The 14,951-nt window shown below is 32.9% G+C and overlaps 3 protein-coding genes across 3 annotated transcripts in view; all 3 read left to right on the plus strand.

Moving 5' to 3' along the window:
- Window positions 1-2,697, plus strand: part of LOC124534191 (fibroblast growth factor receptor 3-like) — a 149,148-nt gene extending 146,451 nt beyond the window's left edge. The window contains exons 13-14 of the mRNA XM_047109901.1: window positions 1,730-1,941; window positions 2,335-2,697. Coding sequence (XP_046965857.1) covers window positions 1,730-1,941; window positions 2,335-2,624 — 502 coding nt within the window. The 3' untranslated portion in view covers window positions 2,625-2,697. The remainder of the gene's footprint in view (window positions 1-1,729; window positions 1,942-2,334) is intronic.
- A 1,146-nt stretch (window positions 2,698-3,843) lies between these two features.
- Window positions 3,844-5,849, plus strand: LOC124534402 (integumentary mucin C.1-like). Its single transcript, XM_047110262.1, has 2 exons — window positions 3,844-3,936; window positions 5,061-5,849. The coding sequence occupies exon 2, from the start codon at window positions 5,063-5,065 to the stop codon at window positions 5,675-5,677; it is 615 nt and encodes a 204-aa protein (XP_046966218.1). The 5' UTR covers window positions 3,844-3,936; window positions 5,061-5,062; the 3' UTR covers window positions 5,678-5,849.
- Window positions 5,850-7,071: 1,222 nt separating this feature from the next.
- On the plus strand, window positions 7,072-8,754 carry LOC124534400 (integumentary mucin C.1-like). Its single transcript, XM_047110260.1, has 2 exons — window positions 7,072-7,210; window positions 7,882-8,754. Exon 2 carries the CDS (start codon window positions 7,919-7,921, stop codon window positions 8,669-8,671), a length of 753 nt encoding a protein of 250 aa, XP_046966216.1. The 5' UTR covers window positions 7,072-7,210; window positions 7,882-7,918; the 3' UTR covers window positions 8,672-8,754.
- Window positions 8,755-14,951: the final 6,197 nt, after the last annotated feature.

Here is a 14,951-nt window from a genome sequence, read left to right on the forward strand (position 1 = left end):
CCAAGGCTAATGGTACATTGGTTTTGTGAGTGTTAATTGTGACCATTTACCACCAAGTGGCTCAATTGCTATCTGCCGATCCCACAACAAAAAGTTCGTATAGTTTTTCATATGGATGGTATCCAATCAATACCAGCTGTTATTTGTAATGTACACATAAAAATTATATAACTTTTTAAACGTAGAATGATTCTTTAAATAAGTCAAAACAATTGCGAACCTAAAAGGCTTCCGAGTTTATTTTGCATACCTATTTATTAAATACATGGTTTTTAATTCATATTCGATTATATTTAATGAACTATTTGCTTATCTTTTTAATCTATTTTTATTTAAAAATAGGTAAAAACAACCGTAATAGTCATTTCATCGTGTAGGCTTTAGTCGTGAAAGTGTGTTAGTTTTGATGAGCCCAAAATAACCACAGGATCAGTTACGGGGTAACAAATTCACCCATCAGGTTTGGCAGATTACTGGCTTAGTACTTAGCGCGCAAGTCTTATCGAAAAAAAAGCATGGTAACGAGTGCTTGGCAAAAAAACTAGTTTCAAATAAAAAAGGTCGCAACTCGTAAACTCCTAAAAAGTAAAACACTCGTCTAAAAATCTTTAGACCTATTTAGCTTGTTAAACGTCGCTAAGCAACCGTTGCTGGGTTATCGAATTCGGAGCAGAAATCCACAAACCTCCCAAAGATCTTTAAGCGTTTAAGGAAAAAAATACTCTCACATTCTCGAACTAAGACTTCATATCGTATGTGAATTGATAAAATAATTGAATGTTAAAATTTTGCGGGCATAATATTTAAATGAAATAATGTAATGTAATTGATATAATTTTGGGTTTTGTATGTAAATAGGAATATTAACCGTCATATTTGTATTATATTAAGAGTAATATATTTAATATTGATCGACGGGAACATTGACGCATGAAAATAATATCCTAATAAAAATATTTAGACAACTTCGGTTTAGCAGAACGACACTTTTTTGTCTTTTTCTTTGTTATCTAACATATTGACGTTATAACCTCTTGCTACAATCATATCACTATGAAGAGACATACTTTTAATGGTAGTATATAGTTCTTACTAATATTTTTTTACTCGTATATCTCTTTAAACCCTTGCCACCTATTGCCTAGATCGACCAATTACTTCTCTTTCAATCTTGAAGGTACTGTTCAATGTACTGAAAATTTGTAATGGGTAATGCATTAACGAATCGTAATAGTCGTTAATCTAATGTCTTTCCAGGTCAAAAAGGGTTCCTAAATATCTACAAAGAAATAGGGCACACTTATGCATAATAATATGTACCGTGCACTTCACTTGTTTCCGTTGTGAGACCGAAAATAACGATTGCTTGTCATGGCCAAAATCGTCCAAGAAAAACATCCTCATCATTATAATATCTCCTAAATTATTCAGTAAAAGTAATTCATTGCAAGCAAATATACATGTATATAGGAGTTAATTTGGGTGATTATTTCGGATAATTTCAACCCCTATATGCATGATGCAAAAGAACCATTTCTGTGTTATCCCGGTTTATCGATTTTTTCAAAATAAGCCAAAAGTGCAACGAGTAAAAATAGTATTATATATAATTATATTATTATATATAATAGTAGTATACTATTACCTGTATTATTCATCTAATCATCTTCATCTTCATGTTACAATCTAAGCCGTTCGCCTTAATTAATCATTTTTTAATGAATTTCAGGGATCTTGCAGCACGAAATATTCTAGTCGACGGTGCTGGAGTTCTGAAGGTTGCGGACTTCGGTTTATCCCGTTCAGGGGTGTACGTGCACACCCGATCTCGCCCTGTACCTTTAAGATGGCTTGCTCCAGAGGCGATATACAACTCAAAATATTGGAGCGCAAGCGACGTTTGGGCGTTTGCTGTTCTTCTATGGGAGATTGCTACTCTAGGTATTTCGAATCTTTTAAAGCTAATTAATCATGTTGTTCAAATCTCTGAGACAAAGAAATACTGACTAAACATAAAATCAAAATCAAAATAAACTTTATTCAAGTAGGCCTTAATTATTATAGAAACGGATACCTGGCCCCAAGAAGGATTTATTGACTTTGCGGAGTCGGAAACTTGGCGTTATAAGCTTATCCTTACTTCTAGTGCACATACAATGATTATCACTGATTTTATCAAAGTGATCAATGTTACTGTGAATATACATAATATTGTTGTAAATATACTGTGACGCAACCGTGAGTATTCCTACTCACTGTTGCGTCACCATAAAATTGTGTAACAATAATTTACGTGAAATATGTTTAGTTTATAAATATTTTCTATTTTTCTAGGTGGCTTCCCCTATGCCGAATTGAGCAACCGAGAAGTTCCTCAATTCTTGACAGAAGGAGGGCGACTTCCCAAACCGGCGCGAGCTTCGCCGCGTCTCTACCAACTGATGACTGAATGTTGGTCCGAAAACGCCCAAGACCGACCAACGTTTTCCGAAATCGTGGAGAAACTTACAGTCCAACAACAATTATACGTTGATCTCGACTGCGTATTCCCTCCAATAGAGGACAACTTCACCACCCTTAGCGATTACGATTTCACTCAACAGAATGACTTACATGATCGGTGACCTACTTAAAGACTGAATATTATTATTGTTATTATTTCCATTGTTTTAAATATAAAATGTACGTAAGCTGTAATATTGTTTTTGTTTCAAAAACGTATTGTTGTATCACCTTTCACTGTATACAATGTATACTATGTGAATTATGATGTAGTTAAATATACTAATTTATGAAGTTTAATCCATGAATAAAAAACTTTAAATATGTTAATTTTATCCTTAATATTTTCTATTACTATTTTCGTGCAAAGGAATTGTTCAGCAAGGTTTAATAAAATACACTCGACCTCTAACGTAATAAACGTATACTTCACGTAATTTAAAATCAAATTTAGTTTTACAAATACTTATGAATATTATCTTTGAACATTATAAGAGAGAGAGGCTGCTGTATCGTAATGTCAAACCCAGTGCACTAGATCGTCAATAAACATAGCTGTCTGATGGCTTCCTGCTGCTGCCATCGTTGCCCAAAGCTTCACCATCACTTATTTACATCTATTAAATAACGTTGCCATTTTTGTTGCATATTTTTAATTAAAAATAAATTATAAAAATTATAAACTATAAATAAATAATAATAAGTTCTCTCCAGCTTCACTTGCGAATGGTTAAATGAATGCACAATTTCATGAGATTGATTCACATATTGACGACCAGCGCTGAGAGCTGATTAGAATGAAAACTTCCAAATAATTTTGGTGTTTTGAATACTTTTATATTCCAATGGGATAACAATACTACGCAAGATTTCACCTACCGACTTTAACATGGAATTGTAATTAAGCAGCATCCTAATTACGAGCAGTTACTTGAGGAAAACGTGACTGAAAAATCATTAAATTTTATTAGCCAGTGAAGATATTAAATTAGCCGTTTAAGAACGACGTCATAGCATTTCACAGATTTCATTGTTTAAACTAAGCGTGTAATCGTGGCTACTAATAATATCGTGACAATGCTCTTTAGAAGTTCTAAGACCACACAAGTAATTTACTAATTACTAAACTGACGAAATACATAAAGTAGCAAATTACACATTCATCATTGTTGCCTACTTAAAGCAGCTAATGAAATTCTGAAAAGTATTATTTCAATTATATTGTTATACTAAACAAAAATACAGTAATACATGAATGATTTATTTTGTTGTTTTATGGCTGATCGGCAATAAAAGTAAACCTCAATTTCAAAATAAATGTATTCGAAATTATGTTTTACAGTCATGATGGAAATATATTTTGTTAAGTCACGTTTTTGGACTAACAATGTCCACTATAAACATATTGATGATTTCGAATATAAATATTAAAAAGTAAGTTTTTCATTCTGTTCTATTAAATAGCACGTCACTACTGAGTGCTAGATATGTCATATTGCCCATGTACTAGTTTAATGTAGAAGGGATCATGATCGATTCATCCACGGTTTACTACAGTAGTTTTGACGACCTCCGTAGTCGAGTAGTGTGTACACCGGTTTTCATGGATGCGCCATCCCGGATTCGATTCCCGAGACTTTTCTGTGTAGTCTTGGATCTCGGGGTGTTGGGTTTGTGGTACCGTCGTTACTTCCGAGTTCCTGCTTCGATTCCCGGCCGAGTCGATGTAGTTCAGAAAAGTTCATTAGTTTTCTATGTTGTCTCGGGTCTGGGTGTTTATGGTACCGTTGTTACTTCTGATTTTCCATAACACAAGTTCTTTAGCTACTTACATTAGGATAAGATGTATGTGATGTCCAATATAAAAAAAGTCACTGAGAATTACAATGCTCTTTTGTGAGTTTTACAACTGTTTTTGATTATAGTACACCAATGAGGTGAGAAACCATAAGTATAAAACCCCTTACTCGTATAATCAGTAAGAATGGGATATTGAACACAATCAAAAAAATTCATGATATCCTAGACACGAAAATCATAAATTTCCGGAGGTTTTACTAAAAATCTTAATGAATAATCGTAATAACCTTTATTGACCCAACTGAACTTGCGACCAGGGCCTCGAAGTCTCTTAGTCTTGAATGGAAAATATATCATTTTCGTTTTAACTTTACTGTAATTAGTACACATTTTTGTTCTGCTAATAATAGTGATAAGTATTCAAAAATGTACCCGTCTAACACGAGAACTGCTAGCATCCTCTTTGTGGTTGGTAACCATTACATTCTAAGCAACCCAGTAGAACGTTTTTCAACGACCTGATGACAATCCTGACATTTGAATGATTTCTACATCTCCTAATAATTTTAGTAGGTAATTGTAGAAAATGAGATTTATCAGATTATTAATTTTACTCATTTTATTCACTTTTACTCTTATGAATGTATATGAGTGTGTATTCTAAGTAATATTCCATCCCTTGAAACATGATTCTGTAAATACATATCTTGCAAAGCAAAAATAATACTTTATTTTATTATTTATGTGTTAAATTACAGACATGTATAACTTATGCTTGGAATTCGCTCTAATATATATATTAAATTTTGGAATATTGGATGCAAAATGGCCAAATCCCGAAAATGACACATTGGTATTCATTGCCAACCCCGTGGAAGCAGACATGCCAGGTCACTGGATGCCATTGAGCGTAGTGAAAATTATCTTACAAGGATCCACTGAAATTGCAATAAAAAAATTAGCTCATATTGAAACTGATACAACAAGAATGACGACTACAGCAAGAATGACGACCACAGAATCAACAACAACGACCACAACAACAACAGCACCACCAGAAACTCCATCCACACAGACAGCGACTGTCGTAACAACAGAGGATGAGGTACCTACAACAACGACTCCTACGACAATTACTACAACTCTGCCATCATCACCAGCGCAGCCTCCAGAAACAGAAACGACACCTACTACAACAACTACGACACCGACAACAACTACTACTGAAGCAACAACTACGACACCAACGACAACAACGACCCCGACGACGACAACAACGCCGACGACGACGACGACACCGACAACCACAACGCAACGAGGCCCCAAACGAGGCAAAAACCCAGTAGACCATCACGAAAACATGAATAATAAATAAACATATATCTTATTTTGGATGCTTATTTTATAACATTTTTTGATCGTTTTAAAATAAATTAAATAGTAAATGTATATTAATACCAACTTCAAATAGTATTAAATTTATATATTTTAAATAAGCTACACGTGCAATAGGTAAGCGCCTTAATAAAAGTCATGAGCATAAACTATATATAGTAATCGAGACGAAAATTTATTAGGCGCTTTGAAATGGTTTATTGTTGTTTTTCATACTTAAGTTTATTTGTAAATAAATATCAATACTGATGTACAGTCAGAGTAAAAAAAAACCTTCGTCAGTTTTCAAATTAATTCCTTTATCAAGTCTTAAACTCTTAGTACCTTTCGAATTTAAACATCAAATCTTGCGACGCAATATGTCAATATCTATCGGTAAAGCAGATTATCACTCAAATTGAGTACACAAATATAGATCTTAAGGTGACGAACCTTTTCTTTCTCCGACTGTACATCAGTATTGATATTTATTTACAAATAAACTTAAGTATGAAAGAAGAATCTATTTTTATACCAATTTTGGTGTAATGAGAAATAAGCAATCGATCTTAGGTACGATAGCCATCGATTTATTTCATTCAAAATATCAAATGGATAAAAGATTACAATAAAAGACATCCTGATGTGGCCCGCTTGCTTTGCTATACGATATTCAAATTACTGTATTTTTAAATGAATTAAAACTTACATTGCATTGAGTATAAGATAAGAGTTAAATTATAATGAAAGAGACTAAAGAAACATACTTTCATACTCTATAAGAAATCAGAATTGAAACCTTCATGCAGAATTTTGGTCACACTGACTAATCCGTTAGAATAGACTAACGCGACCCGCGTTTAGAGATCATCGTTTGATGGAATTTAAGAACAAAATTTTTCTCTTTCCGTACGATCGAGGATATATCACACAACTGCAACTTTACCTTACCCTCGGAAATATCAACGTCTTATTTCTGGTCTGCTACTAAGAATTACCAGTAAATGTTAATTTTTATTTATTTATTTGAATTTTGGGGCCAATGTTAAAAATCATATACAGTATTTATTTCTCAAAAGAGTTTACTGTTGGATCTAGTGATGTAGTACACCTGTCACATTTAATTATAAATAGCATGTGAGTATAAAACTGAAAATGCTATAAACTAATCTAGGATATTCTAAAACCACACAGAGGATGTACTAATTACTAAACTAAGAATAAACACAAGAATGGCAAACAGTAAATTAACTAATAGTTAATCTTAACTACCTCATTAAATATCTAATGAAATTCTCAAAAGTATTATTGAGATTATAGTGATTAAACAAAACAAAAATATAATAATAGAGAATTCATTTGTTTTGTTTTTTTTATTACCGATCGACAGTAAAAGTAACGCTCAATTTCAAATTCAATGAAAGCTGTATTAAATATTCGAGAATCATGATTGAAATTATTTTTACATCAAGCATTTCAGACTAACAATGTCGAATATAAATATATCGACGATTTCGAGTCTTAAAACTAAAAAGTGAGTTTATTTTATAGTCCTTTTTATAATCAATAACACATAGCTACTGATAGTTCAATATAGCATATGTAGTGGTTGGATGAAGTGGTCTGATTTTGGACCATTACCATTCTCAAGAGAGCCATAATAAAGTATCCAAGGATAGATAAAATTATAAATATCATAACTGTTGCGTTATACAGCGCACGCAACGAAAGCTCTCAAAAGGAAAAGAGTCCCCTATGTTTGCAAAATTTTTCATTGACTGATGGCTTCTATTGGTCGAACCGACATGGTATGTAGCTTATGCCAGCCAACCCTTCTCGGTAAATGGTAAAATGATAGAAATCTCTCAAGTATTGTTATTCAATTTGATAAAAATATCCAACTGAATAACAATACTTAAGATGATGCTTTAAATCAATCGAACAAACTCAACAGCGTTATCAAATAATAATAGTATATATTTATTCAGAGACATAAGAATTAACAACATTAAATGCTTAAATATATATATACAAATATGAACTAAAACTAGTTACTGTATAAATCTTGACCGCGTGGAATGGTGGCAAGAATGCTAGCAGCATTTCCCCGTTGAATCGCAATTTAAATTAGTATAGATGATATAAAAACAAAGACATTTTACCCATTAATTACCCTTGTTATTATTATTATCTTTATATTTTCAGAATTTTACTCTTTATCTGTTAAAAATCCTTAAGTGACATGTATAAGATATGTTTGGAAATTATTGTAGTAATTATTTTCAAATTTGGAATATCGGATGCAAAATGGCCAGATCCCGAAAAGGACACATTGGTATTCATCGCCAATCCCGTGGAAGCAGATATGCCGGGTCACTGGATACCATTGAGCATAGTAAAGATTATGTTAGAAGGATCCACGAAAAGTGCTATAAAAAAATTAGTCCATTTCGAAACGATATTACCAAGAACTACAGTAAAAATGACGACAACAGAAGCACCAACCACGACCACCACAACAACACCAACAACGACGACGACGACAACAGAAACACCATCCACGCCAACGACGACAGTCATAACAACAGTGAGTGAGGTTCCTACGACTACTTCTACGACAAGTACTACAACAACAACGACAACTCCACCACCACCACCAGCGCAGTCTCCAGATACAGAAACGACACCTACTACAACAACAACGACGCCGGCAACAACTACTACTGAAGCATTAATTACGACACCAACGACAACAACGACCCCGACGACGACAACAACACCGACGACGACGACTCCGACGACGACAACGACACCAACGACGACGACGACACCGACGACGACAACGACCCCGACAACAACGACTCCAACAACGACGACAACGACCCCGACAACAACGACGACTCCTACAACAACCACGACACCGACAACCACAACTAAAGCAGGACCAAAGCGAGGCAAACCAGTGACAGACGCTCACGAAAATAGAAATAATTAGATACGGAATAAAAATAATTCTTCGTTTTGTCTACAAATAATTTTATACCGATCACAAGTTATCAAATAAAAATAAATAAATATTTTATAGTAATAATCTTTAAATACAACTTACAAGGAGCGTAATAATACATTTATAAAATTCTGTTCCCATATAATAAATATTGCGCACGTGTAAAAATGATAATCATTTTAATAAAAAAAAATTTGCAGATTGATGCTAACTTTTTAAGCTCATCGATAAAAAATCGTTTTCGCAACAAAATTGAGAACCGTAATTATGAAGAGCAACAGCATACTCATAATTTAGCGGTAGGTCAGTTTTTGTCATCCTTTTTTAGGGCAATATATTCATTATTTTATATGAACATGATTTAGATATAAACCTATATTACTACACAACTTAGATGTAGCATTGCCAAATTCAATAAAACCTATTACTGCCGATTTATACAACCAATAGAAATATATCCCTATCGCGCCATTCGACGCTATTCGTCTCTATATAGATTCTCGCGTCAGTTCAACCCGAGAAAGCAGGTGCATGTAAATCGACGTTACAAGTTGACGAATATATTAGGTCATATGATATTACAAGTTCTTACGTTTGTGTAAAGATTATATTCAATTAAGAAATAAACATTGATCATTTGGGATAGCGTACTTAATTCGGATGTGATCGTGATCGAATTATGCCGATCCTACATCTAAATTGTATCGTACTATACCTTTGGGCAATGAGAAATCGCTTTAAGGTGTTTGAATAGATACGATTGCGAAATGTTATGCACAAAAATCTATGACCTTAAATTTCAATTCGCGTTTCAAAATGTCACTTTATCGCAAACGAAACACTACCAAAAAAAAAGCAGGGCGGCATTACCAAAAAATAATCAAAATTGAATCGGAAAGAAATCTTTTCCGTTTTGCTTGGTCAAAGCCTTAAGTTTAAGCAATACCTAGATATCCTTTCAACAATTATATGCAAGAGGTATTCTCAAAAGCGATTCATATTTCTTAAATAAATATTCACACTGTATTAGCAAAAGTATAATTAATATTCATTAATTCAATATGTATTGAATTTAAATGGCGCCAAACAGGATTCTCGTTCCACCTTGATTAAAAGCTGGAACGGCTGGCGTTTGTGGTTCCTTTATCTGGGAAGGGTATAATTTATGTTCGCCGACCAGCTCTCTTTAGTTTCTTTTTAATCATCACATTTGTTTGTTTTATTCATTGAGTTTTTGTAAAAAAAGGAAGCTGCGTATTCAATATGAGAGCCGAGATGGCCCAGTCTTTAGAACGCGTGCCTCTTAACCGATGATTGCCGGTTCAAACCCAGGCAAGCACCGTTGAATATTCATGTGCTTTGCATTTGTGTTACATGTAATTCATTTCGTGCTTGGCGGTAAAGAAAAACATCGTGAGGTAACCTGCATGTGCCTAATCTCATAGAATTCGTCAGTTAAACAGCGGAAAGGAAAGTTAATGTAGCACTTATTTTTATATGAATTTTACTAGAACTTAAATTACCGAATTTCAACAAAAGCAAATAGATTATTGTTTCGTTAACGCTTCATAAATATCATAAGAAATATTTTACATCGTCACTCACGAATTTCATTAAAATATAATCCATTTGAATTAACTATTAATTTGCAAATGATTGGAAATTTGTATTAGCATTATTTAAGAATCTGAATTGAAACTACGTTTTCGTGTTTTTTGACGAATGTTCATGTATTGATGTGTGTGTGTGTTTGTGTGTGTGTGTGTTTTTGTGTGTGTGTGTGTGTTTGAGTGTGTGTGTGTGTGTATGTGTGTGTGTGACTACTACCCATGCAATATCCACAGAACTACTGTGAAAACCTCTTTTTACCTACCTCAAAATACTCTCCATAATATGTAAGACCCGTTCCGATGCGGCTCTTCTGATTAGTAGAAGTGCAACTTTGGTACTTTGATGCAGCGGACCAAGATCAGTTTCACATCGATCAATAAATAAATAAAGACTCATTAATACCAAATCACTTTTGATCCGATTAGTCTGTTAGAATGTTGATTTGACAATATCATTAAAAATTACTGAAATTGTTTGTGTTTAAATCACATTGGGCTAGGTTAGTTAGTTTACATAGACGTAGACATAGACTGGCAGTGTTTGAAGGAGGTCTTTGTGGAAATACTCTGATAAAATAATTAAGTATATGGTGAAATTACTTGTTTAATATGATAATTAACTGAATAATAAAACTTTGCTATGGTAGTAAACAGTGGCGGATTTACCAATAGGCTAAGTAGGCTGGAGCCTAGGGCGGCAGATTTAGAGGGGCGGCAAATTTAGCCCAAATTTGTTGTTATCTTACAGAAATTTAAAAAAAACTTGTAATTATATGTATACACTATACACATATTACGTCCGTAATCCGTATACTCGTCACACATATCGGGTTGGAAAAATAATCTAATAACTGACAGAAATATCACCTAGTTTATAATCATACTAATAACGGGAAATAATCGATGTAATGAGGACGATAGAACACAAATCGAAATAGAATAAAATTGAATAGACTATTAGCCTACTAGAGGTAGATTTGTAAATCCGCCACTGGTAGTAAAACTGCGGTATCATTCGTTCTTAAGAATTTATAGGTAGGATTCATTCAAAAACGATAGGCTACGCATAAAAATAACGATTAATTAAAACTGCGAGTCGTTTCGAAGAACTCGTTATTTTGTGACACATCGGAACGACAAAATGGGACACAACATTTAAAAACAGAAGCAACATTATTGATAAAATCTGTAATTAGTTTGAAGTTTTTAAGTGAGTTATTTTTACAAATTATTCCAATTAATAATTAATTTAAAGGACACAGTAGTAATTTACTATAAAAATATACATTTTACTCGACTTTAAGGTTTAAGGTCAATATTTATAAATAGATAAGTTTAACACGTTCAATGCGGAACGAGGTCTAATACGGCTGGTATAATTATATCTGCCTTGCGGTGCGGCTAAGAAAAACATCGAATTGCAGAGGTCGTAACATCTGTTTGATAAATTGACAAATATATAGATAATGTTGTGGTGTACCTGCTTTGCCTCGTACCGATATTATGATAGTTTTCATACGGGGTCTTAAACGCCCCGTACGGCAGGAAGTAAAAAAAAATGTTAATGGCTAAACATTTTAAATATGTATAATTATTGATTTACAATTTATTTATTGATCAAATAACATTGATTTCAAATTGCCGAAATTTTATGTGATCTGCTTTAATTATTAGCCGTGAGATAAGTATGCTCAAGTAATTTAATTGCAACAGATTGTTCCAGATTCACTTAGATACGTTTATCGGGAACTATTCGACATGTATCGACATGTACATGTATTATCACGGAGCGGAAACGTCAAAACAAGTCAGCCAATCACCGACGTCATTCCTCGATAAATAACTTAAGTTTAACTGGAACAGTTGATAATAATAAGTTATTATTAGCAAAAAGAAGTTAAATTGTCTCCGTCTAAATGACATTGTCTTGGATTAGATTTGACAGTCCCCCAGGAAGGTATATTAGGGGAGGATCTACCCCGGGGACTTTATATAAAAAAATTAGTACCTATTTAAAGTAATTAATAGCTAATCGAGACTCAAGAATTCAGTAATGATAATTATACAGCTACATATATCTGTTTTAAGCCTTACTGAAGTAGTGGTAGGGCTTTGTGCTATTCGTTGTGGATAGCTAACAGGCACTCATCGTATATTCTGACAGCCAAACAGCTAAACTTCGTATTACTGTAATCCGGATTGAAGGGTGAGTAAAAGAGTGTAACTACAGGCAATTGGTGACGTAAGGAAGTGCTATTATTTCTAACAGTATCCACGTCTATAAGCCGTGGTCACTTGTCAGATGGCCCACACGGTGGTCCGACTACCTATTGCATTAAAAAATTAAAATACTCATTAAGAAGCCGTTCGTCATCACAGGACACAATGCAACATGTCTAGACATGCACTTAAAACAAAAGTAAGTTATCAATAAAACGCTGTTAACTACAATAGAACCAAACCGGACAGACAGCGCCACCCATAAAACATAAATCCCGACATATTGTTTACTCTGCGGCCTTTTCTACCCTTATCTGATCCCTGATAAGCAACCTGTTGAGTCAGACCCCGTATCGTGTAGGGCTACTAAAACACCGAGCAGTATCCTTAACAGTGAACAGTTTCACACAGCGTTTTTGAGAGTACTGCTCTCAATCAAATTTATCTTAAGCTTCGAAAATCACTTTTCTTTCTTTTTAGAGTAACAATATATTATTTATGTGTGTTCAATTTACAATTATGAAATTATACAATTTTGATGGGTATATGTATTAATATAATAATTAATGGTATCCAAACTTCTATCACCCAAAGGCACTGATCCATTGCTTGGTTATCTCCAGACCTCTGGGATACTTCAGATTATGTATAAATTGTTAGGTTTAGTTAGGTAACTTTAAAGCTATATAGATTCAAATAATAATAACTAAAATAACTAAAATCATAATAAACTAAATATTTGATAAACTTATTGATATATTACGTAGAATGTTTTATAAACAATTTCACAATATCATTTGGTAGAATTTTAAAGACACTTTTGTTAAATTCAGTATTAAATATTATCACAAGTAAGAATAATAAATAACATCTAAATATTCGACAGTATCGCGCGTTTCGTGACTTAACGCCGACAGAGTCTTCTCAGAATAATCTTCCATGTAATTAAGCTTCGAAATTGGCTTTTAAAACAAGCCATTGTTTTATTTGTTTAAAGATTTCTTGCAATAGACAGTCTTTTGTATTTTACTAGTGAAGTAGTCTTTAATATATTAATCCGAAATACTTTATAAATGATCTAGTTTGTCATACTTTAGGCGCCATAATATGTATAAATATAGAAAAAAAAGTACAATTATTAACACTCTTTACAAAGGTAAATAAAATACATTGTTTATATTACTTAATGTTACACAAGCTTCATCCATCCAATCAACGACTTGAATGTTTATAAATTCTATAGGAATACCTAAAAAAATCTACTTCAAACAATTTTAAAACGAAACTAAAAATTCCTCAAATAACTAATTCGAACGAAACAAAACTCATTCGTAAGCAATTAACAAAAACTTAAGTCGATTTTAAAGAATGCAATCAATCGAAAAAGTTTACGTATTCTGGATGCTTAGTAACTGAGAAGGAGTCATTATACATCATTATACCGTAGGGTGACCATGTGTACTATAACAATTTCAGTGTTGCCATTTGTTAAGCAGAGAATAAAATATAGCTCAGATGGCCCAGTAGTTAGAACGCATGCATCTTAACCGAATGTTCATGTGCTTAATTTGTATTTATTATTCATCTCGTGCTCGGTGGTGAAGGAAAACATCGTAAGGAAACTTATATGTGTCTAATTTCATAAATATACGCAGAGTTTTAATTATTTGATTATTAAGCAAACTAGCAAATGTATCTCCTAATGATAGTTGATCACCATAGTCTATAGACTTGATACTGTGCAAATATTATCCATTGCTTATATCGCCAATGAACCACCAAATTCAGGAACTGATACTATGTATGTCCCTTGTGCTTATCAGTGCTAACCATACCTGGCTACGCCTACGCTTAAATAGATCTTTTTAATTTATCAAGATTTGGTCCATAAGATTTAATTATCTTTATAAGTTATAGCTGATAAATTGTAATAAGACATTATTTTGACCGATAAAAAGTTCGTACATTGATCCAGAATAAAAAATTAACTAACTTTATGATTATTAAAATAATATCAAACAGAGAGACTCGATTAGCATAAGTAAATAAAAAAAAATCAAACAAAAAGAAACTATACCCTCATTAATACATCGAAAGAACTAAACTTTTAATTTATATTAATTAACTCCCAAACATTTATTTCGGATTTAGCTATGAATATTAATATTCCATTTTGAATATAACATAAAATGTTTAATAAAATTAATTATAACTTTAAATATTTACGTTTCATGTTATAGTAGTATACAAGCAAATAAACAAACACACTTTAGAATTTATAAACATTATTAATGACGGTAATACTAATATACGGTCTTTGTCATTTTATGTTCCCGAAAAAAAAAAACTGAAGACGATTCTAATTCGAATATGAAAAACGATGAAATAAACATATCATATTTTTTCATTTTCATCCTGGACACCCTTGTCCTTGTACG

Source organism: Vanessa cardui, chromosome 12, assembly GCF_905220365.1.
Source record: "Vanessa cardui chromosome 12, ilVanCard2.1, whole genome shotgun sequence".
Taxonomy (NCBI): domain Eukaryota; kingdom Metazoa; phylum Arthropoda; class Insecta; order Lepidoptera; family Nymphalidae; genus Vanessa; species Vanessa cardui.

Coding starts and splice junctions, on each gene's coding strand:
- LOC124534402 (XM_047110262.1), top strand. CDS start 5,063: ATGTATAACTTATGCTTGGAATTCGCTCTAATATATATATTAAATTTT.
- LOC124534400 (XM_047110260.1), top strand. CDS start 7,919: ATGTATAAGATATGTTTGGAAATTATTGTAGTAATTATTTTCAAATTT.